We start from the raw sequence: 23,603 nt of genomic DNA, 5'->3' as shown, positions 1-23,603 counted from the left end.
TTCCTTCTGCCCCCCTTGCCTCGCCCCCTCTCTGCCCACAGTGGGAACCCAGGCGGGGGCTCCTGGACCCAGCCTTTGGGGTAGCGCCCTGAGGCTTTGGGCCGGTAGCAGAGGCGCGGGCTGGAGGGCAGAGGCCGGCTGGGAGAGGCCAGCATTTCCTCGGGCCTGCAGCCTTGCCCTTGCTTTTCAGCGTGTGTGACAACTCCTCGCAAGTTGTCTGCCGGCCAGAAAACGGTAAGCTGCCCGCCCCTGGCCTGTCCTCCTGGGCTGTGGTGGGCTCATCCTGCCCCTCCCTCCTCCCCCTCCCCCTCTTCTTCCGTGTGGCTTCCCTGGGGCCCTCCCAGCTCAGATGTGCCTCTGATTTGCAGCAGCCCCTAGGGCTCACCTGAAATGTTTGTATTTCTCGTGATGGGGAGCAGATGCCCCGTCTGTGATGTAGCTTCTGTGTTCGGATGGGCACCCCTTAGGATTCTGGGAATGGGAGTCCTGACGGGCGCTGGTTTGCCATTGGTTGGAGGTGGGGGAAACCAGTCTTCCCCTTATTAGGACAGGCTGAGGGGGGCCTTGTGAGTCTCTGTCTTGTTCCTGACGTGTTGACGTCGGCTTCCCCCCCAGGGACGATTCTCAACAAAACTGAGGACAGCCCCTTCTGCTACTGGGAAATCTGTGACGTCAACGGGATGGTGGAGAAGCACTTCAACATCTGCGTGTACACCCCACCACCCTCGTCCCCCTCAACACCCGCCACCACCACCTCTGTCACCCCCGTCACGCCCTCCACCACCACAAGCACCACTCGGACCACCAGTACAGGTAAGGTCTCGCCCTGATCCCAGCAGGGCGGCCTTTCTAGGTAGATGGGAGTGGTGCTGACGTGCCTCTCAACTCAGGGAGTGCCCCCTGCCTCCCAGCACCTTGACCACATCCCTGAGCCCAGACCGCAGTGACGGCGACTCGGGGCCGTCTCCCCAGACCCGCAGGAAACTGCCCCTAAGGGTTAGAGGAGGCAGAGAGACACCCTCAAGTCCCTGTGCGTTTGCTCGGGCTGAAATTGCAGCTACTGCTGAACGAGCCGCCAGGCGTATGACAGCCACCGGGACAAGAAACCGGTAAAATTAAAAGGTTTGAGAAACCTCAAAGCTATAGAATGACATTCTCTTTTTCCCCCATTTTACTGCAGTGTCATCTCCCTCGTCAACAGCTCAGAGTAAGTCACGTTGACGGCGTTCCCAATGATACAGGGCGAGGAGCTGCAGAAAGCTGCTGGGCGCCTCCCTCAAGACCCAGACACGGGGCTGGGCTGGGTGGGCTGGACCACCGGCTCAGGGACCGAAGATGGTGTATTTTGGTGACTTGATTCCCGATTTGCTGAGCCCAGGGACTCGTGCAGGGGACTTGGCCAGCTCAGGGTGAAAACATTGGTCAAGAGTCCAGACCAAGTCCCTGCCGGCGCACTTCTTCGCTAGACTGGGTGGCCCTTTCCTTATTTGTTTGTTCGGCATAAGGATTTGAAAGTAGCTGAGGAAGGGGTGCTAGGCTGGCGCTCTGAGGCCTGGGTCTGTCACTGGCATGGCATGGGGGTCTTGGGTTTTTAGTTGCAGAATGAGGGGAGAAGTGGAGGGTGGAAGTTAGGGCTCAGCTTAAAGTCTCAGAGCCAACACTGGGCCCTTTGGTGAGGATGGGGAGAGCTGGTCACGGGGGTCTCGGTTCTCCGAGTCCCACTGATCGCCCGAAAGGCGCGCCCCAGCCTGGCTGACCGACGCTGGGTCTCGCTTGCCTAGGGCTATGCTGCTTCTGGTCCGATTGGATCAACGACGACCACCCCAGGATCGGCAGTGATGGTGGAGACCGAGAGACATTCAGCCGTGTCTGCAGGGCCCCCAAGGATATCGAGTGCAGGGTGGCCGTAGAGCCCCACCTCAGCTGGGAGGAGCTGGGCCAGGAGGCTCAGTGCAATGTCTCCTTCGGGTTCATCTGCAAGAACGAAGACCAGTTTCGAAACGGACCTTTTGGAGTCTGCTATGACTACGAGATACGAGTCTATTGTTGCCTGCTGATGGACGCGTGTCCCACGACCCCGGTCACGATCCCCACCACCACTCCGTCAACTACCCCACCCACCACCACCCCCACCCCCACCCCACACACCACCCCACACACCCCACCCACCACCACCCCAACCACAACCCCAGCCACCAGCACCCCCACCACAATAGGGACTCCAACTTCCACCACTCCAGAGACCCCAACCACAACACCCAGCACCACTTCAACTGGAACTCCAACTTCCAGCACTCCAGGGACCCCAACCACAACACCCAGCACCACTTCAACTGGAACTCCAACTTCCACCACTCCAGAGACCCCAACCACAACACCCAGCACCACTTCAACTGGAACTCCAACTTCCACCACTCCAGAGACCCCAACCACAACACCCAGCACCACTTCAACTGGAACTCCAACTTCCACCACTCCAGAGACCCCAACCACAACACCCAGCACCACTTCAACTGGAACTCCAACTTCCACCACTCCAGAGACCCCAACCACAACACCCAGCACCACTTCAACTGGAACTCCAACTTCCACCACTCCAGAGACCCCAACCACAACACCCAGCACCACTTCAACTGGAACTCCAACTTCCACCACTCCAGAGACCCCAACCACAACACCCAGCACCACTTCAACTGGAACTCCAGCTTCCACCACTCCACAGACCCCAACAACAACACCCAGCACCACTTCAACTGGAATTCCAACTTCCACCACTCCAGAGACCCCAACCACAACACCCAGCACCACTTCAACTGGAACTCCAACTTCCACCACTCCAGAGACCCCAACCACAACACCCAGCACCACTTCAACTGGAACTCCAGCTTCCACCACTCCAGAGACCCCAACAACAACACCCAGCACCACTTCAACTGGAATTCCAACTTCCACCACTCCAGAGACCCCAACCACAACACCCAGCACCACTTCAACTGGAACTCCAACTTCCACCACTCCAGAGACCCCAACCACAACACCCAGCACAACTTCAACTGGAACTCCAGCTTCCACCACTCCAGAGACCCCAACAACAACACCCAGCACCACTTCAACTGGAACTCCAACTTCCACCACTCCAGAGACCCCAACCACAACACCCAGCACCACTTCAACTGGAACTCCAACTTCCACCACTCCAGAGACCCCAACCACAACACCCAGCACCACTTCAACTGGAACTCCAACTTCCACCACTCCAGAGACCCCAACCACAACACCCACCACCACTTCAACTGGAACTCCAACTTCCACCACTCCAGAGACCCCAACCACAACACCCAGCACCACTTCAACTGGAACTCCAACTTCCACCACTCCAGAGACCCCAACCACAACACCCAGCACCACTTCAACTGGAACTCCAACTTCCACCACTCCAGAGACCCCAACCACAACACCCAGCACCACTTCAACTGGAACTCCAGCTTCCACCACTCCAGAGACCCCAACCACAACACCCAGCACCACTTCAACTGGAACTCCAACTTCCACCACTCCAGAGACCCCAACCACAACACCCAGCACCACTTCAACTGGAACTCCAACTTCCACCACTCCAGAGACCCCAACCACAACACCCAGCACCACTTCAACTGGAACTCCAACTTCCACCACTCCAGAGACCCCAACCACAACACCCAGCACCACTTCAACTGGAACTCCAACTTCCACCACTCCAGAGATCCCAACCACAACACCCAGCACCACTTCAACTGGAACTCCAACTTCCACCACTCCACAGACCCCAACCACAACACCCAGGACCACTTCAACTGGAACTCCAACTTCCACCACTCCAGAGACCCCAACCACAACACCCAGCACCACCTCAACTGGAACTCCAACTTCCACCACTCCAGAGACCCCAACCACAACACCCAGCACCACTTCAACTGGAACTCCAGCTTCCACCACTCCAGAGACCCCAACCACAACACCCAGCACCACTTCAACTGGAACTCCAACTTCCACCACTCCAGAGACCCCAACCACAACACCCACCACCACTTCAACTGGTACTCCAACTCCGACCCCCACCACAACCTCAACAGAGGCTCCAACTCCAACCACTCCAGAGACCCCAACCACAACACCCACCACCACTTCAACTGGAACTCCAACTCCGACCCCCACCACAACCTCAACAGAGACTCCAACTTCCACCACTCCAGAGACCCCAACCACAACACCCAGCACCACTTCAACTGGAACTCCAACTTCCACCACTCCAGAGACCCCAACCACAACACCCAGCACCACTTCAACTGGAACTCCAACTTCCACCACTCCAGAGACCCCAACCACAACACCCAGCACCACTTCAACTGGAACTCCAACTTCCACCACTCCACAGACCCCAACCACAACACCCAGGACCACTTCAACTGGAACTCCAACTTCCACCACTCCAGAGACCCCAACCACAACACCCAGCACCACTTCAACTGGAACTCCAGCTTCCACCACACCAGAGACCCCAACCACAACACCCAGCACCACTTCAACTGGAACTCCAGCTTCCACCACTCCAGAGACCCCAACAACAACACCCAGCACCACTTCAACTGGAACTCCAACTTCCACCACTCCAGAGACCCCAACAACAACACCCAGCACCACTTCAACTGGAACTCCAACTTCCACCACTCCAGGGACCCCAACCACAACACCCAGCACCACTTCAACTGGAACTCCAACTTCCACCACTCCAGAGACCCCAACCACAACACCCAGCACCACTTCAATTGGAACTCCAACTTCCACCACTCCAGAGACCCCAACCACAACACCCAGCACCACTTCAACTGGAACTCCAACTTCCACCACTCCAGAGACCCCAACCACAACACCCACCACCACTTCAACTGGAACTCCAACTCCGACCCCCACCACAACCTCAACAGAGACTCCAACTTCCACCACTCCAGAGACCCCAACCACAACACCCAGCACCACTTCAACTGGAACTCCAACTTCCACCACTCCAGAGACCCCAACCACAACACCCAGCACCACTTCAACTGGAACTCCAACTTCCACCACTCCAGAGACCCCAACCACAACACCCACCACCACTTCAACTGGGACTCCAACTCCCACCCCCACCACAACCTCAACAGAGACTCCAACCCCGACCACTACAGAGATCCCAACCACAACACCCACCACCACTTCAACTGGAACTCCAACTTCCACCACTCCAGAGACCCCAACCACAACACCCACCACCACTTCAACTGGAACTCCAACTCCGACCCCCAGCACAACCTCAACAGAGACTCCAACTCCAACCACTACAGAGACCCCAACCACAACACCCACCACCACTTCAACTGGAACTCCAACTCTGACCCCCACCACAACCTCAACAGAGACTCCAACTCCAACCACTCCAGAGACCCCAACCACAACACCCAGCACCACTTCAACTGGAACTCCAACTCCGACCCCCACTACAACCTCAACAGAGACTCCAACTCCAACCACTCCAGAGACCCCAACCACAACACCCAGAACCACTTCAACTGGAACTCCAACTTCCACCACTCCAGAGACCCCAACCACAACACCCAGCACCACTTCAACTGGAACTCCAACTTCCATCACTCCAGAGACCCCAACCACAACACCCAGCACCACTTCAACTGGAACTCCAACTTCCACCACTCCAGAGACCCCAACCACAACACCCACCACCACTTCAACTGGAACTCCAACTTCCACCACTCCAGAGACCCCAACCACAACACCCAGGACCACTTCAACTGGAACTCCAACTTCCACCACTCCAGAGACCACAACCACAACACCCACCACCACTTCAACTGGAACTCCAACTTCCACCACTCCAGAGACCCCAACCACAACACCCACCACCACTTCAACTGGGACTCCAACTCCGACCCCCACCACAACCTCAACAGAGACTCCAACTCCAACCACTCCAGAGACCCCAACCACAACACCCACCACCACCACCACCACACTCACCACCACCACCACCACCAGAACCCCAGCCACCACCACCCCCACCACCCCAGCCACCCCCCCACACAGCACCCCACCCACCACCACCCCCACCACCCCGCCCACCACCACACTGACAACCTCCACAGAGCCAGTATCCGCTGAGTGTTTGCCACACTGCCGATGGACTGGCTGGGAGGATTCTAGAAAACCAAACTTTACCAGAGAAGGTGGAGACGTTGAGTCCCTTGAGAACTTCTGTAATTTGGGCAGGGTAACCAACATCTCCTGCAGGGCCACCATGTTTCCCAACGTTCCCCTCCAAGAGCTTGGACAAAACGTGGTGTGTAACACCTCTGTTGGGCTCATGTGCAAAAACCAAGACCAGAAGCCAGGGGGAGCCATCTCCACAACTTACTGCCTCAACTATGAGATCAATGTCTACTGCTGCGCTATTCCATTTAACTGTGTCCCCAGCACTTCGACCACCACCACAGAGACCCCAACTACGACCCCCACCACTACTTCAACAGAGACTCCAACCACGACCCCTACCACCACTTCAACAGAGACCCTAACACCAACACCCACCACCACTTCAACTGGGACTCCAACTCTGACCCCCAGCACAACCACAACAGAGACTCCAACCACTCCAGAGACCCCAACCACAACACCCAGCACCACTTCAACTGGAACTCCAACTTCCACCACTCCAGAGACCCCAACCACAACACCCAGCACCACTTCAACTGGAACTCCAACTTCCACCACTCCACAGACCCCAACCACAACACCCAGCACCACTTCAACTGGAACTCCAACTTCCACCACTCCAGAGACCCCAACCACAACACCCACCACCACTTCAACTGGGACTCCAACTCCCACCCCCACCACAACCTCAACAGAGACTCCAACCCCGACCACTACAGAGACCCCAACCACAACACCCACCACCACTTCAACTGGGACTCCAACTCCGACCCCCACCACAACCTCAACAGAGACTCCAACTCCAACCACTACAGAGACCCCAACCACAACACCCACCACCACTTCAACTGGAACTCCAACTTCCACCACTCCAGAGACCCCAACCACAACACCCACCACCACTTCAACTGGAACTCCAACTCTGACCCCCAGCACAACCTCAACAGAGATTCCAACTCCAACCACTCCAGAGACCCCAACCACAACACCCAGCACCACTTCAACTGGAACTCCAACTCTGACCCCCAGCACAACCTCAACAGAGATTCCAACTCCAACCACTCCAGAGACCCCAACCACAACACCCAGCACCACTTCAACTGGAACTCCAACTTCCACCACTCCAGAGACCCCAACCACAACACCCAGCACCACTTCAACTGGAACTCCAACTTCCACCACTCCAGAGACCCCAACCACAACACCCAGCACCACTTCAACTGGAACTCCAACTTCCACCACTCCAGAGACCCCAACCACAACACCCAGCACCACTTCAACTGGAACTCCAACTTCCACCACTCCAGAGACCCCAACCACAACACCCAGCACCACTTCAACTGGAACTCCAACTTCCACCACTCCAGAGACCCCAACCACAACACCCAGCACCACTTCAACTGGAACTCCAACTTCCACCACTCCAGAGACCCCAACCACAACACCCAGCACCACTTCAACTGGAACTCCAACTTCCACCACTCCAGAGACCCCAACCACAACACCCAGCACCACTTCAACTGGAACTCCAACTTCCACCACTCCAGAGACCCCAACCACAACACCCACCACCACTTCAACTGGTACTCCAACTCCGACCCCCACCACAACCTCAACAGAGGCTCCAACTCCAACCACTCCAGAGACCCCAACCACAACACCCACCACCACTTCAACTGGAACTCCAACTCCGACCCCCACCACAACCTCAACAGAGACTCCAACTCCAACCACTCCAGAGACCCCAACCACAACACCCAGCACCACTTCAATTCCAACTTCCACCACTCCAGGGACCCCAACCACAACACCCAGCACCACTTCAACTGGAACTCCAACTTCCACCACTCCAGAGACCCCAACCATAACACCCACCACCACTTCAACTGGAACTCCAACTTCCACCACTCCAGGGACCCCAACCACAACACCCACCACCACTTCAACTGGAACTCTAACTTCCACCACTCCAGAGACCCCAACCACAACACCCAGCACCACTTCAACTGGAACTCCAACTTCCACCACTCCAGAGACCCCAACCACAACACCCACCACCACTTCAACTGGAACTCCAACTCCCACCCCCACCACAACCTCAACAGAGACTCCAACCCCGACCACTACAGAGATCCCAACCACAACACCCACCACCACTTCAACTGGAACTCCAACTTCCACCACTCCAGGGACCCCAACCACAACACCCAGCACCACTTCAACTGGAACTCCAACTTCCACCACTCCAGAGACCCCAACCATAACACCCACCAGCACTTCAACTGGAACTCCAACTTCCACCACTCCAGGGACCCCAACCACAACACCCACCACCACTTCAACTGGAACTCTAACTTCCACCACTCCAGAGACCCCAACCACAACACCCAGCACCACTTCAACTGGAACTCCAACTTCCACCACTCCAGAGACCCCAACCACAACACCCACCACCACTTCAACTGGGACTCCAACTCCCACCCCCACCACAACCTCAACAGAGACTCCAACCCCGACCACTACAGAGATCCCAACCACAACACCCACCACCACTTCAACTGGAACTCCAACTTCCACCACTCCAGGGACCCCAACCACAACACCCAGCACCACTTCAACTGGAACTCCAACTTCCACCACTCCAGAGACCCCAACCATAACACCCACCACCACTTCAACTGGAACTCCAACTTCCACCACTCCAGGGACCCCAACCACAACACCCACCACCACTTCAACTGGAACTCTAACTTCCACCACTCCAGAGACCCTAACCACAACACCCAGCACCACTTCAACTGGAACTCCAACTTCCACCACTCCAGGGACCCCAACCACAACACCCACCACCACTTCAACTGGGACTCCAACTCCCACCCCCACCACAACCTCAACAGAGACTCCAACCCCGACCACTACAGAGATCCCAACCACAACACCCACCACCACTTCAACTGGAACTCCAACTTCCACCACTCCAGGGACCCCAACCACAACACCCACCACCACTTCAACTGGAACTCCAACTTCCTCCACTCCAGAGACCCCAACCACAACACCCAGCACCACTTCAACTGGAACTCCAACTTCCACCACTCCAGAGACCCCTACCACAACACCCAGCACCACTTCAACTGGAACTCCAACTTCCACCACTCCAGAGACCCCAACCACAACACCCAGCACCACTTCAACTGGAACTCCAACTTCCACCACTCCAGAGACCCCAACCACAACACCCAGCACCACTTCAACTGGAACTTCAACTTCCACCATTCCAGAGACCCCAACCACAACACCCACCACCACTTCAGCTGGGACTCCAACGCCGACCCCCACCACAACCTCAACAGAGACTCCAACTCCAACCACTCCAGAGACCCCAACCACAACACCCACCACCACCACCACCACACTCACCACCACCACCACCACAACCCCAGCCACCACCACCCCCACCACCCCACACACCGCCCCACCCACCACCACCCCCACCACCCCGCCCACCACCACACTGACAACCTCCACAGAGCCAGTATCCGCTGAGTGTTTGCCACACTGCCGATGGACTGGCTGGGAGGATTCTAGAAAACCAAACTTTACCAGAGAAGGTGGAGACGTTGAGTCCCTTGAGAACTTCTGTAATTTGGGCAGGGTAACCAACATCTCCTGCAGGGCCACCATGTTTCCCAACGTTCCCCTCCAAGAGCTTGGACAAAACGTGGTGTGTAACACCTCTGTTGGGCTCATGTGCAAAAACCAAGACCAGAAGCCAGGGGGAGCCATCTCCACAACTTACTGCCTCAACTATGAGATCAATGTCTACTGCTGCGCTATTCCATTTAACTGTGTCCCCAGCACTTCGACCACCACCACAGAGACCCCAACTACGACCCCCACCACTACTTCAACAGAGACTCCAACCACGACCCCTACCACCACTTCAACAGAGACCCTAACACCAACACCCACCACCACTTCAACTGGGACTCCAACTCTGACCCCCAGCACAACCACAACAGAGACTCCAACCACTCCAGAGACCCCAACCACAACACCCAGCACCACTTCAACTGGAACTCCAACTTCCACCACTCCAGAGACCCCAACCACAACACCCACCACCACTTCAACTGGGACTCCAACTCCGACCCCCACCACAACCTCAACAGAGACTCCAACCCCGACCACTACAGAGATCCCAACCACAACACCCACCACCACTTCAACTGGAACTCCAACTTCCACCACTCCAGGGACCCCAACCACAACACCCACCACCACTTCAACTGGAACTCCAACTTCCTCCACTCCAGAGACCCCAACCACAACACCCAGCACCACTTCAACAGGAACTCCAACTTCCACCACTCCAGAGACCCCAACCACAACACCCACCACCACTTCAACTGGAACTCCAACTTCCACCACTCCAGGGACCCCAACCACAACACCCACCACCACTTCAACTGGAACTCTAACTTCCACCACTCCAGAGACCCCAACCACAACACCCAGCACCACTTCAACTGGAACTCCAACTTCCACCACTCCAGAGACCCCAACCACAACACCCACCACCACTTCAACTGGGACTCCAACTCCCACCCCCACCACAACCTCAACAGAGACTCCAACCCCGACCACTACAGAGATCCCAACCACAACACCCACCACCACTTCAACTGGAACTCCAACTTCCACCACTCCAGGGACCCCAACCACAACACCCACCACCACTTCAACTGGAACTCCAACTTCCACCACTCCAGAGACCCCAACCACAATACCCAGCACCACTTCAACTGGAACTCCAACTTCCACCACTCCAGAGACCCCTACCACAACACCCAGCACCACTTCAACTGGAACTCCAACTTCCACCACTCCAGAGACCCCAACCACAACACCCAGCACCACTTCAACTGGAACTCCAACTTCCACCACTCCAGAGACCCCAACCACAACACCCAGCACCACTTCAACTGGAACTCCCACTTCCACCATTCCAGAGACCCCAACCACAACACCCACCACCACTTCAACTGGAACTCCAACTCCGACTCCCAGCACAACCTCAACAGAGATTCCAACTCCAACCACTCCAGAGACCCCAACCACAACACCCAGCACCACTTCAAGTGGAACTCCAACTTCCACCACTCCAGAGACCCCAACTCCAGCCTCCACCACCACAGAAACCCCCTCCCCCACCACTACCACAACCACAGAGACTCCAACCCCACCTCCCAACATTAGCACTACCAGCAGCACATCACAATCTCTTCCTACGTCCTCCCCTCCAACCTCACAGTCCACCTCTCCCTCTTCCACGGAATCTACCACGCTTGTGACCAACACCCCAACAACTGAGGAGACATACAGCACACCACAGACCCCAGCGTCGACAGAACCAGCCATCAGTACAACGGGAGGCACCACGCCCTCTCCACCTACACCTGGCACCACCCCTCCAGGTACACAGAGACCATGGAACTTGCGTGGTTATTGGTGATGTGCTTACGGTTCCTTCTCACGCCAGAGGAGCTTTACAGCTCTTGGGACTTGAGACAGGTGCTCCCACTCTACCCAGTGAGGGCGTTCCCCAAGAAGGCTCCAGGAGGGCTCGCCTGCCTCTCCTGCCCCACAAGTCCTGCTGCTGAGCGTTCAGGGAGCTGCTCACCCCACAGTATGTCTTTCCTCGGGCATGGCTGCCTGTGGCCATGATGGGCTACGTAGACAAAGCCATCCTGAGGGGAGACCACTGAGGCATGTGTGGCCTCATGGGGAGTAGAGGCTGCCAGTCAGGTGCCCTGGGAGACCCCCCCCCGTCCCCCCTCTTCCAGCTGCACTTTCCCCCTGGGGCTTCGGAGGGTAGCTGGTCAGCCTGTCTTGATGGACCACTGTCCTGTGGCTCTGGTGCTGCCTGGAACTGGTGCCTCACCCCCGTGGCCTCCCTGTTACATACACCATAGACTGTGGGCCCTGACACTCTGCCCAACCCTGAGACTGAGAGCTGGGGAAATGGATGTGAGGCCTCCCATGCCAGGTACCACGTACCTCGAGTGAGCTGCCCACACGCACTTGCCGCCAGGCCGCCTGTGCATCTACGATGGGTGGACGCCCTCAGCCCTCACTGCACCCTCCATTCTTACAGGCTCGCCAACCTCGGGTCCCACCTCCTCGAAGACCACTCCCACCCACGGAACCACGACTGGGCCCCCTTCATCCACCACAGGGCCCCCTTCCACACCCACACCCACTCCCACGACTGTGTCAATGACTTCCACGGCAACTTCCACACCAATAGGACACTCGTCGACCATGCCACCCACGCCACAGACCACCAGCACCTTGACCTCCAGTGTGACCACCCCCACGGTGATCCAATTAACCTCACCCAACATCACCACGAGCATCACGTCAGTCGCCACCGCCACCCAGAGGATATGCTGCTATTTGAATGACACGTATTATGCCCCAGGTACCCAGGCTTTTCATTCTGACTCAGGCAATGCAGGCTGGCGGGACTTTGCTTTCCCAGTGCCTAGGGGTCAGTTGAAGGTCTAAACTGGGGGCTTGCTTGGGAAGCTGGATGCCAGCACGGGTGGATGTCTCCGTGGCCAGCCCCATGTGCTGCCACCACAAATCGGGGAAGTGAGGGTGGTGTGGACTTCTCTCTCGTGGCCTCTGTGGGGACCCACCTGGGTACTCTGGTGGCCAGCCCTGTGTGGACGGGGTAAGGACTGGGTCTTTCCCCTTGCAGGTGAGCTGGTGTACAACAGCACACAAGGAGACACCTGCTACTATGTGAACTGCTCGCTGGAGTGCACCCTCGAGATCTTCAACTGGTCCTGCCCATCCACACCCTCCCCAACTCCCAGCCCATCCATACCCACCACCTGGCCATCCATGGCATCCAGTGTGCCGTCCACCACCAAGCCCCCTGCATGCCTGGACTTCGATCCTCCCAGACAGGTCTGTGTCTGTGGGTGGCTTTTGTCCCCTCGGGCACACACACCCACTATCTGGGCATTCAAAGCCCCAGGCGCTACCTTTCTGCTGGTCATGCCCCTGCCCCTATGCCCCACATCCCCAGTCGGGCCAAGGCTTTAGGCAGCTTCCTGGGCTCAGGGTCTGCTGCGGCCCTCCTACCTTCTCTCCCACGCGCCCCTTGCTGTAGTGAGGTGGCTGGCGGGTTGCCCTTCGCCTTCAGCCTCCTGGGCAGGGCTCTTAGATGCTCACCTGGGGCCACCCCTCCTGTGTGAGCCTGGGTGCCAGGCTGGTGCCGCTGACCCTGTGCCCTCCCCGCCTGCAGGAGAACGAGGCCTGGTGGCTGTGTAACTGCACCATGGCCATCTGCAAGTACAACAACACCGTGGAGATCGTGGAGGTGAAGTGCGACCCCCCACCCATGCCCACCTGCTCCAACGGCCTCATGCCAGTGCGCGTCGAGGACCCCGACAAGTGCTGCTGGCACTGGGAGTGCGACTGTAAGCCCGGCGCCGCAGAGACCCTCCCACCTGCTCCCCACTGTGTGTGTGTGGGGGGGGGGCTGCAGACCCCAGGGGGTCGTGATGGCTTTGATGGCTGAGCCCCCACGGAGAGTCAGGCCCACGTTTGGAGCAATTTCTCACGCCTCCTGCTTATTCCCCATCTCAGGCCAGGGGTCCGGGGGGAGGCAGGGGTTTGCCTGGTGGAGCGTGGCCACCGCCGAGGGGCCTGGGGCGGGGGTGGGGGGGCAGAGCCGGAGCTGGAACCGAGGCCTGGCCGCTGCCGGCTGAGTGCGGAGGGCACTCTTGGGGCCCAGATGTCCCACGTGCCCCAGGAACCAGACTTCGGGGCTTCCCTCAGTGTCTGCTTGCCCTTCCCACCTGACCCTTGACCCTTGGTCCCTGTCCTTGACCCTGTCCCTGTCCCAGCCCCCAGCCCATGGCTCGGCACTGGCTCACCCCAGCTCCCTCTGCAGGCTACTGCACGGGCTGGGGGGACACGCACTACGCCACCTTCGATGGGCTCTACTACAGCTACCAGGGCAACTGCACGTACGTGCTGGTGGAGGAGATCACCCCCACCATAGACAACTTCGGGGTCTACATCGACAACTACCGCTGTGACGTCAGCAGCCAAGTGTCCTGCCCCCGCGCGCTCATCGTGCGCCATGAGACCCAGGAGGTGCTGATCAAGACCGTGCGCACGATGCCCATGAGGGTGCAGGTGCGTTGTCTGGGGAGGGGTGTCCACGGCGGGGCGCACTGATGGAGGCTCCCTCAGCCGGTGGGAGGCTGGGCTTCCTCAGCCGGTGGGAGGCTGGGCTTCCTCCCCCAGAGCCAGGCTTGGAGAGGGCAGGGCGGCGCTCAGCAGACACATTTCTGTGTCTGGCCCTCTGGAGGCGTTCAGGGACCCCTTGACCTCCCCCTCTCATGCCCCTGCCACCCACCCTGGGCACAGGTCTCTGTGGCAGAAGCCCCCTCCCTGAGGACAGGGGTGAATGGGGAGGGGCTCTGAACACACTGCATAGGGTTGTTGGTTCCCGTGGCCTGGGGAGTCCTACCCCCTGCATGAGGGCCCCCAGGTCTCCGGGGGATTCTGAGGACAGCGGGCCTGCCACCTTGCCCCTGAGACGAGTCAGGACAAGGATCTGGCCCAGCGCGATGGAAAGGAAGAGGGGAAGGGAGAGTGGGGCGGGCAGAGACCCCCCCACTGAGCACTCAGCCTTAGGACAGGTGGGGGTGGGGTGACCCCAGGTGCTCTCTGGAGCCACAGCTCGTCCCGCCCTGCTGGCCTTCCCTGACCCCAGATGTCTCGGCCACAGGTGCAGGTCAACAGGCAGGCTGTGGCGCTGCCCTATAAGAAGTACGGGCTGCAGGTGTACCAGTCAGGCATCAAGTACGTGGTGGACATCCCTGAGCTGGGCGCCCTCATCTCCTACGACAGCCTTTCCTTCTCCATCCGGCTGCCCTACCACCGGTTCAGCAACAACACGAAGGGCCGGTGTGGTGAGCCTCTCGGCCCCTGTGCCCTGCCCCAGGGAGGGTGTCCGGGCTGCGGCTGGCCGTGGGCACCTGCCCCCGCAGCTGTGGTTCTCAGCGCTGTGCAGGCCCCCACCGCCTTATCTGGGTTTGGCCCCTGTGGGAAGCCAATAGGAGCCTAGTCTAGTCTGTGCCCTCGGCCCCGGCCAGCCGGCCACCAGGGTCCTGGGCTGGGAGGTGGGGGGTGGTCCCGGGGGCTTGCCCAGCCTACTGGATGGCTGGGCTCGGCTCAGGGACACGTGGCCTTCCCGCCGACACAGGCACGTGCACCAACAACACCTCGGATGACTGCATGCTGCCCAGCGGGGAGGTCGTCGCCAGCTGCGAGGTTGCGGCTGACCGCTGGGTGGTGAACGACCCCTCGGAGCCGCCCTGTCCCCACAGGGGCTTCACCACCGAGCGACCGGCCACCTGGCCGTCGGTGGGCAGCAGCACGACCACCAGGACGGGCTCTCCGTCTCCACTCTGCGAGCTCATCAAGGACAGGTGATCCTGCCCTGGGCCCAGCTGCACCCCCGCTGGTCTGCAGAGAAGAGGCCACAGGGGCTGAGCCTGGGGCTGGGAAGGCAGAAGGAGGCCACAGTGGGACCCAGGACTCGGGCTTCTGATTTCCATGGGGCTGAGTGGCCCGTAAGGTGTCCCTGTACCCTTTGTGACCTCCCCCCATCTCTCCTGCCTTCTGGGCTGGTGCAGGGGCGGCTGAGCGTGAATCCTGGGTAGACCAGTTGACCCGGGACAGAGTTCGCATCCAAGACTGATGTTGGGGAGGGGTATTTGGGCTTAGACAGAGAGGGGGCGCTCCCAAAGCTGGCATCCCGGGGAGCTCGTCCCCAGAGGTGGGTGAGTCGGGGCTGGGAGGCCCCCTGCTGGCATTGCTGGAGGGGGGATCTTGGCACCCCGTGGCTGTTTAGACACGAAGCTTCCATCTCGGGGCCCGAGCACAGCGCCTCCTCCTCGGGCCGCAGCGCTGGTCCCCCTACCCCAAGGCCAGCCCCGCGCTCTGCTCCCACCCTCAGCCCACGGGCGCCTGTCTGGTGGTGCAGGCTGAGCCGGGCCCCGGGGGACAGCCCAGGTGGAGGTGCTGGGCAGGGGGTAGTGTGAGGGAGGCAGGGGCGCCGGCCAGACCATGACCTGCAGCCCCCCACCCGCAGCTTGTTCGCCCCGTGCCACGCTGTGGCATCCCCCAAGCACTACTACGAAGCCTGCATATCCGACAGCTTCACTGTGCCCGACTCAAGCCTGGAGTGTGCCAGCCTGCAGACCTACGCAGCCCTCTGTGCCCAGGAGGGCATCTGTGTCGACTGGCGGAGCCACACTGGCGGGGCCTGCCGTGAGTGCCTGCCCGCCCTGTCCCGGGCTCTGCTGGGCGCTGTGCCGGAAGCCGGACTGGGGTGGGGGGCCCGGCCACCAGAAGAGCAGCCTTGCTCAGCACCCGGCGGGCTGGGCCCCCTCCTCGTGGCTCGGGACAGCATGGGGGGCTGAGCCCACGCTCAGGCCCTGCGGGTGGGTGGGGTCCCGTTTGGGAGGGGTTGGGCAGGATGTCACTTGGGGGTAGGGTGGGGGACACAGGCTTCCCCCCTCTGACTCTGGGCCCTCGGTTCCTGCCCCCTCCCCACAGTGGTGACGTGCCCGGAGCACCGAGAGTACCGGGCCTGTGGTCCCGTGGAGGAGCCCACCTGCAAGTCCAGGTCAGTCACCGTGGATGCGTCGGGGTGGCGGGCTGGCCCTCTGACCGTGCTCCTGGGCAGTGTGTCTGGGCTGGTCATCCAGTCTGTCCCCTCGCCGTCTCACGATGCTCTCCCCCGTAGCCACACCCAGGCAAAGAGCCCACGCCTGGTGGAAGGCTGCTTCTGTCCCAAGGGCACCACCAGCTACGCGTCCGGCTTCGACGTCTGCGTGGACCTGTGCGGTAGGCTGCCTGCCAAAGGCTGCTCCCCCTCCCTGGGGCTGAGGCCAGCTCCCACGTGTCGGGGCTGTGCTCACGGGGCTGTGCTCATGGGGCCTGTCTCCTTCCTTCCTAGGCTGCGTGGGGCCCGACAACTTGCCCAGAGAGGTAGGCCAACACCCTGGGTGCTGGGACTGGACGCTCCCACGAGCCCTGCATTTTGGGAGGTGGGAAGGGCTGGAATGAGAACCTGGGACCCTTGGAGGCTATAATGAGTGATGAGTGATTTAAGCCCTGGAAGGCTGAGCTAGCAGGGGGACCCACCCACTAGCCATTTGACGCTCTGTCTACACCTGTGGCGGCGTCTGCAGTGTTGAGCGTGTCTCCTGCACGTGGTTGGTTCTTTAGCTCCACGCTGTGTGAGCCCCACAGAGACATGTGGCGCGTCTGCCACGCGCCAGGCCTGTGTGTGCACACGCTGGTGAGCAGGGCTCGGTTGTGGTGTGAGTGTCCTGGCCCAGAACCTGCCCTGTGCGTTCAGAGCAGGGAGGGCGCGGGCTTTCCCGCAGGCCGCCCGGTGCAGTGCTGCCTCGGGCTGACTGGCGCCCTCTCTCCCCCTGTTCCCCCCTCCTCCCTGCAGTTTGGGGAGCACTTCGAGTTCGACTGCAAGGACTGCGTCTGCCTGGAGGGGGGCAGCGGCATCATCTGCAGTCCCAAGACATGCCACCCGGTACCCTTTGTGGAGTGCAAGGAGGACGGCACCTACACTGTCACAGAGGTCGACCCCACCAACACCTGCTGCAACATCACCTCCTGCGGTAAGGCGCCCGCGGGGCAGGGAGCGGGCCTGGCCCTGCTGCCGCATGGTTTCTGGAGGTGGGGGCCTCAGGGCGTGTCCGCAGGAGAGCGGGCATTGGTGGGGCCATGGGGGTCCAGGCCCCGGGTCCCTCTGCTGCGGGACCCAGCCCTGCGCGGGGTGGCGTCGGGGCTCGGCCAGCTAGGGGCCGTGCTCACTGGGGCGTCTCCCCCGTCTTCAGCGTGCAACGCCAGCCTGTGTAGGGGGAAGCCCCCGCTGTGCCCGCTGGGCTTCGAGGTGAAGAGCGAGATGGTCCCTGGGAGGTGCTGCCCCTTCTACTCATGTGGTAGGTGGGCCGGGGTGGGGGAGGAAGGAGGTCTAGGCCAGGCAGCCGGGCCGGGGCTGGGCGGCGGTGTGATGGGGGAATGGGGAGGTGGGGGGTGGGGCTGAAGTGGCTCCTGCCTGGGGGCTCAAGTTCTGCCCGGTGGACGCACCCAGCCCAGTCCGCTGGCTCTGCGTCCACGTGGGCTCAGGCAGGACAGTCTGACCTTCGTTCCTGTTCTTCCTCCCAAGTGCCCAAGGGCGTGTGTGTTCTCAGGAATGCTGAGTACCAGGTGAGCCCTGACGGGCTGCGGGGAGCGGGGCGGGGTGCACAGGGGGCTTCGGGGCGTGGGGTTTGACAGGCTCTTGGCTGGCCCGGTGAGGGGTCCTGCTCTGGGGGCTCTCGGCACCCGGGGCACCCAGCTCCCCTGCCGGTGATGGGGGGCGGTGCCCTGGAGGAGGGGAGGTGCCTTGGAGGCCCCGCCTCACCCGCCCGCCCTGTGCCCGAAGCCCGGTTCTCCAGTCTTCTCCTCCAAGTGCGAGAACTGCATGTGCACCAAACACAGAGAGAACGCCACGCAGCTCAACGCCATCTCCTGCACCCACGTGCCTTGCAACACCTCCTGCAACCGCGTAAGCAGCCCCTGCCCAGACAGGTGCGGCCTGCCCACCGCCGTCCCCGCGCAGCCCTTCCTCTGTCGATGCCGACCCGCCCGGTGTCCTGCAGGGCTTTGAGCTGGTGGACGTCCCCGGCGAGTGTTGCAAGAAGTGCCAGCAGACCCAGTGCATCATCGTCATCAACCGGCCCGGCAGCCAGAACCTGGTCCTGAAGGTGCACACGCCTGTCCTTCCCCGCCCGGGGCAAGGCTGAGTCTCCCCCCGGGGCCGCAAGGCTGTACACATCCTGTCTCTTATCAGGACACCTGCCATGGGATTTTGGCCCCCTCTCCCTCCCCCACGCCCTGGGTAATCCAGGATGGTCTCACCTTGAGATCTTTAACTCAGCTCCCTCTGAAAGACACCTTTTCCAGATCAGGTCACCTCTGTGGGATGCGGGGGTTGTTAGGATGTGGACCCGTCTGTGGACTACAGGCCGGTAGTCCCTGGGCCCCTCCTGGGTGCCGCCGGCCTGGTGGCCGTGGGCCTGTGGGCTGCACTTGGCAGGGTGGTCGGGGAGCTGCCAGGTGTCTCCAGTTGCCTTTCTGGGTGGGACTCCTGCCAGGCCTCACACAGACCCTCCTCTGCCCCACAGCCCGGGGACATGAAGAGAGACCCCCTGAACAACTGTACCTTCTTCAGCTGCATGAAGATACATGGCCAGTTCATCTCATCCGTCTCCAACATCACCTGCCCCGACTTTGACCCCAGCACCTGCCTCCCGGTGAGCGGGCCCGTCACTGCTGGGACTGGGGGTCCCCGATGTTCCTGAGCGGCTGGGCCTCCAGCCTGGAGGGTCTGCTGCAGGCCCTTATGCAGGAACGGCCGCTTCCGCCCCCGTGGCAAGAGGGGGGCTGTCACTGCTGGGGGAGGCCTGCGAGTCCCAGCTGTTTCTCCTTCCCGCCAGGGCTCCATCACACTCATGCCCAATGGCTGCTGCAGGAAATGTGAGTTCGGGCGGGCGGCTCCTGGGGCACGGGGCGCGGCGGCCTGGCAGTGGGTTCCACCCGGGCCCCTTGAAGGGAGGAGAGCACAAGGGGATGGTGCCCCGGAAATCTTGTCCCCTCTGTGCCACTCTCAGCTGGACGCTGAGTTCGAGGGCATCACCTGGGGTGCCCAGGAAGCCTGAATCCCTTCCTGAGGAGAAGCAGGACAGAGCTCAGCTTGCTTGAGGGCGGCCGAGGTGGGGTGCTTGGGGAGGGGAGAGGAAGCAGTGAGGGGGAGTGGGAGGGCCCTGGATGGTGGAGACCTCCCGAGCCTCTGCCCCCTCTTCCCAGGCCTCCCTCGCAATGAGACCAGGATCTTCTGCTCCACCGTCCCTGTCGTCAGGGAAATTTCGCACAACGGCTGCACCAAGTTGGTCACCATGAACGATTGCTCCGGGTCTTGCGGGACCTTCGCCATGTGAGTCTCAGGCCGCGAGTGGCCCTGGTGGGGACAGCGGGGGGGGGGGGGGCGCGGGGAGGCTGCGTCTACACCAGCAGGCGGTGACCCACTCACCCCGGCTGCTCTGCAGGTACTCGGCCAAGGCCCAGTCCCTGGACCACAGCTGCTCCTGCTGCAAGGAGCAGAGCACCAGCCAGCGGGAGGTGATGCTGCAGTGCCCGGGCGGGGGCTTGCTCCGTCACACCTACACCCACATCGACAGCTGTCTGTGCCAGGACACCGTGTGCGAGCTGCCCCCCCAGCGCAGGGCCCGGCGCTCTGGCCCCAGGGACCTGGGCCCGGGGCGGGGGTGAGCGGGGCTGCTCGGCCACCGTGCCCCGCCTCCACTGTCCGTACACCCCCTCCCACTGACCCTCTGAGCTTCCTCGCCTCCTAAGCTGACCTTCTCTCTGCGGATATTTATTTTCCAAGCCTTTGTTCGATTCTTTGCTTTCCAAAATAAACTCAGGCAGAGACACCGTGCTGCTGTGCTTCAGTAGAGGCTGGGCGTCTGGGTGGGCCGCCGTGCACGGCCGAGGTCTGGCTGATTCCTGGGGAGCGAGTGGGGTCCGGCCACCAGGCTCTGCACACAGGATCGGGGGGACACAGTGCACAGGTGCCTGGCCTGGCTTTGGCAAACCCCGGAAGGCACTGTTCTGCCCTATCCTGCCCTTGGCGTGCATGAAGCCCTGGCTGGGCCACCAAGATGCAGGTGGCCCCCCCCCCCCCCCCCGCCGCAGGAAGCCCTCTGAGCCCAAATTTGTGAAAAAGGACCCAGTCCCTTTCACAGCCATTACGCTGCATGTGCACCTGTTTGTGTGCATGTGAGTGTGTGTTTGCATATGTGACCTGCGTGTGAATGTGCACACATTTGCATGTGTGTGTGAAATGCGCCTCCCCCTGGGGAAAATAGAGAAGGTCCTGGTCCACAGATGGGGACAGCTGCAAAAAATGACAAAAAGTGACCTTATGGGTCCTTCCGGGCTGCTGTAAAGCAGCTGGCAGGGCCGCCAGACCCTCCAGACAGACTGGCAGAGCCTCCGGCTGGCTCTGGGCACCGGGCCGGGAAGCGGCCCTATGTGCATGTGTGTGTCCATGTGTCCACATGCCCACGTGTGTCTGGGGAGCTGCTTTGTGAACTGGCTGAGATACCAGAACGGGAATTCTAGGGAACGGACCCTCTGGTCCTTTTACGGTAGAGCGAGGCTGGCGGCCGTGGAGACCCACGAGGTTGGGAGGGGAGCAGTTGCTTCTCTCTGACCAGGTGGTGAGGGAGTGGGAGCCCTGGGTTCCTGGGCTGAGGACCCTCAGGTGTAGTAATCCAACCTGTGAGCGTCCTTGGAGACCTAAGGGGAGGGCACTCTCCCCCCAGGGCCCAGGTACAGTCTGCTGTCACATTTACACCTGATACCTGTCTGCCACATGTACACCTGGCTGATGGGTGCTGGATGAAGCTGCCCAGGGCCCAACCGGGCTTGCACAGGGCGGACCCAGGCCCCCTACCTCCCCTCCACCCACTGCCTCCTGCCAAGCGGGGCTGAGGCCACTGCCCTCCCCTCAGCCACCTGACTCCCTCCCCCACTTGACCCCCACCTGACACCAGGTCAGGGCACCCCAGCACAGCAACACCATCCTGGATCCCAGGCTCCTGGTGACTTCAGGAGCTCACACTGCCCCTGGCCCAGCCCGTGGACTCCTAGGTGGTCAGTTGGCCTGGGCTGGCCTTGGAGCCACCAAGTCCCCTCTTAAAGCAGAAGGTTTGTTAAGGGGACAGAGGGGTTGCCCACCCCTGCTTGGTGGCCACGTCGGGTCCTGGGTGCCTCAGAACCAGCCCTGCCGGTAAGCGGTCACTGAGCCCACCCCAGGCTCTCAGCTGTTCCTCTGTCCCGCCTGGGCCATGAACCGTTTGCTCAGTGTGTGGCCTGTTGCCTGGACCTGGACCTGAGCCCCAGGCCCGGCAGCTCCAGCACCAGCTGCAGAACCTGTAGGACGGGACCGGGGGGAGGGCGCCGGGGCCGGCGCCGGGTCAGGGGGAGGTGTCAGGCTCTGGCCAGCGTCCTCCTCGGCCTCCCAGGCCCACAGCTGTGAAACGGGGGCTCCCGCGTGACCAGGGGTGGGCAAGGGTGGGTTGCGCCCCCAGGCCTGCTGATTTAAGCAGAACAGCCCTGGCTTTTTTCTCTTGGACACGGGGTTTCCATGAGGTTTTGCTTGGAAAGAGGTTTCTGGCTTAAAAATAGTTTGACAGTGACTTGCCTGGTGGTCCAGTGGCTAAGACTCTGCGTTCCCAGTGCAGGGGGCCCGGCTCCCGTCCCTGGTCAGGGAACGAGATCCCGCACACCGCAGCTGAGTCAGAATGTTGCAGCTAAGACCCGGTGCAGCCAAATAAATAAATTTTAAAAGAAAATAGTTTGACAATCATCGGCAGATGGTGGGAGGCCGCGGCCCTGTCCCCCGAGAGGAACCCGTGGGCGCCTCCCACCCTCTCCGCACGCGGAGCGCTCACGGGCGAATGACGCAGGGAACGCAGCCTCCGCGACCCCAGGCCCACGAAGACCCAGGCTGGGGGGGGGGCGGGGGGAGGTACTGATTCACTGTTTTGCTTCCGTCAGGCCAACCGTTCCTGCCCCACCCCACGTTTTAGATGCGGGCTCTGAGGGGTCTGCCGTCTGCCGGGGCACCTGTACGGTGGGTGGCAAGCCGGCCCTGTGCTCGGAGAGCAACCGCCTGGGCCCTGCCCCTCCCTCCGCGCTCCCGGCCCAGCCCCTCCCCCACGTCAGCCTTCCCATCCTGCGGAGCCCCCACAGGTGCTCCTCGCCTGCCCCAGACCTGGTTTCTAGCTGGGGAGGGGTCCCCATGGAGACCCCAGGCCGGGCCCACACCGCCGATGAATGCAAAGCCCGGAAGACAGGCGGTTTCCTGCTCCCCAGTCCGGGGCCCCTCCCCTGGCCCGGGTCTCTGGGCTGAGCTCCCCTTTCCACTGACGCCTCTGGGGCTGATCTCTCCTCTGACCAGAGGCAGAGAGGCCTCCACCTGCCTCCACCTCTGCCCCCCCCAGGCTCTCAGGCACAGCTGTGCCAAGGCAGAGGCAGCAGATGTTCCCAGCCACCTGGGGGCCCCGGGGGACACCTTCTGTAAATGGGGACTTCCCGTCAGGAGCTTGGCAGAACAGGTGCGTCCCTGTCCCGACAGCGCCCCCCCACCCCGCACACGGCCCACCCAGGTCTCAGAGGTGTTGGAGGGTTGG

General features: G+C 60.9%; 1 protein-coding gene across 1 annotated transcript in view; it reads left to right on the top strand.

The window, feature by feature from the left end:
* Window positions 1–20,853, top strand: part of MUC2 (mucin 2, oligomeric mucus/gel-forming) — a gene marked incomplete at its 5' end in the record, with an annotated part of 32,871 nt that extends 12,018 nt beyond the window's left edge. The window contains 28 exons of the mRNA XM_082476823.1: window positions 191–234; window positions 616–813; window positions 1,782–2,198; window positions 2,301–2,386; window positions 6,505–6,653; window positions 7,791–7,864; window positions 9,774–10,510; window positions 10,784–11,023; window positions 11,558–11,720; window positions 12,401–12,727; window positions 13,010–13,221; window positions 13,562–13,736; window positions 14,213–14,460; window positions 15,059–15,242; window positions 15,536–15,761; window positions 16,427–16,605; window positions 16,894–16,963; window positions 17,084–17,184; window positions 17,297–17,328; window positions 17,801–17,978; window positions 18,198–18,302; window positions 18,530–18,570; window positions 18,788–18,910; window positions 19,005–19,109; window positions 19,530–19,658; window positions 19,842–19,881; window positions 20,212–20,338; window positions 20,451–20,853. Of these exons, the coding sequence (XP_082332949.1) occupies window positions 191–234; window positions 616–813; window positions 1,782–2,198; window positions 2,301–2,386; window positions 6,505–6,653; window positions 7,791–7,864; window positions 9,774–10,510; window positions 10,784–11,023; window positions 11,558–11,720; window positions 12,401–12,727; window positions 13,010–13,221; window positions 13,562–13,736; window positions 14,213–14,460; window positions 15,059–15,242; window positions 15,536–15,761; window positions 16,427–16,605; window positions 16,894–16,963; window positions 17,084–17,184; window positions 17,297–17,328; window positions 17,801–17,978; window positions 18,198–18,302; window positions 18,530–18,570; window positions 18,788–18,910; window positions 19,005–19,109; window positions 19,530–19,658; window positions 19,842–19,881; window positions 20,212–20,338; window positions 20,451–20,673 (4,933 nt within the window). The 3' untranslated portion in view covers window positions 20,674–20,853. The remainder of the gene's footprint in view (window positions 1–190; window positions 235–615; window positions 814–1,781; window positions 2,199–2,300; window positions 2,387–6,504; window positions 6,654–7,790; window positions 7,865–9,773; window positions 10,511–10,783; window positions 11,024–11,557; window positions 11,721–12,400; window positions 12,728–13,009; window positions 13,222–13,561; window positions 13,737–14,212; window positions 14,461–15,058; window positions 15,243–15,535; window positions 15,762–16,426; window positions 16,606–16,893; window positions 16,964–17,083; window positions 17,185–17,296; window positions 17,329–17,800; window positions 17,979–18,197; window positions 18,303–18,529; window positions 18,571–18,787; window positions 18,911–19,004; window positions 19,110–19,529; window positions 19,659–19,841; window positions 19,882–20,211; window positions 20,339–20,450) is intronic.
* Window positions 20,854–23,603: the final 2,750 nt, after the last annotated feature.

Source organism: Balaenoptera physalus (assembly GCF_965194825.1).
Source record: "Balaenoptera physalus genome assembly, chromosome: 10".
Classification (NCBI taxonomy): domain Eukaryota; kingdom Metazoa; phylum Chordata; class Mammalia; order Artiodactyla; family Balaenopteridae; genus Balaenoptera; species Balaenoptera physalus.
The sequence above is the reverse complement of the archived record's forward strand: the minus strand, read 5'-3'. Positions and strand labels throughout refer to the sequence as shown.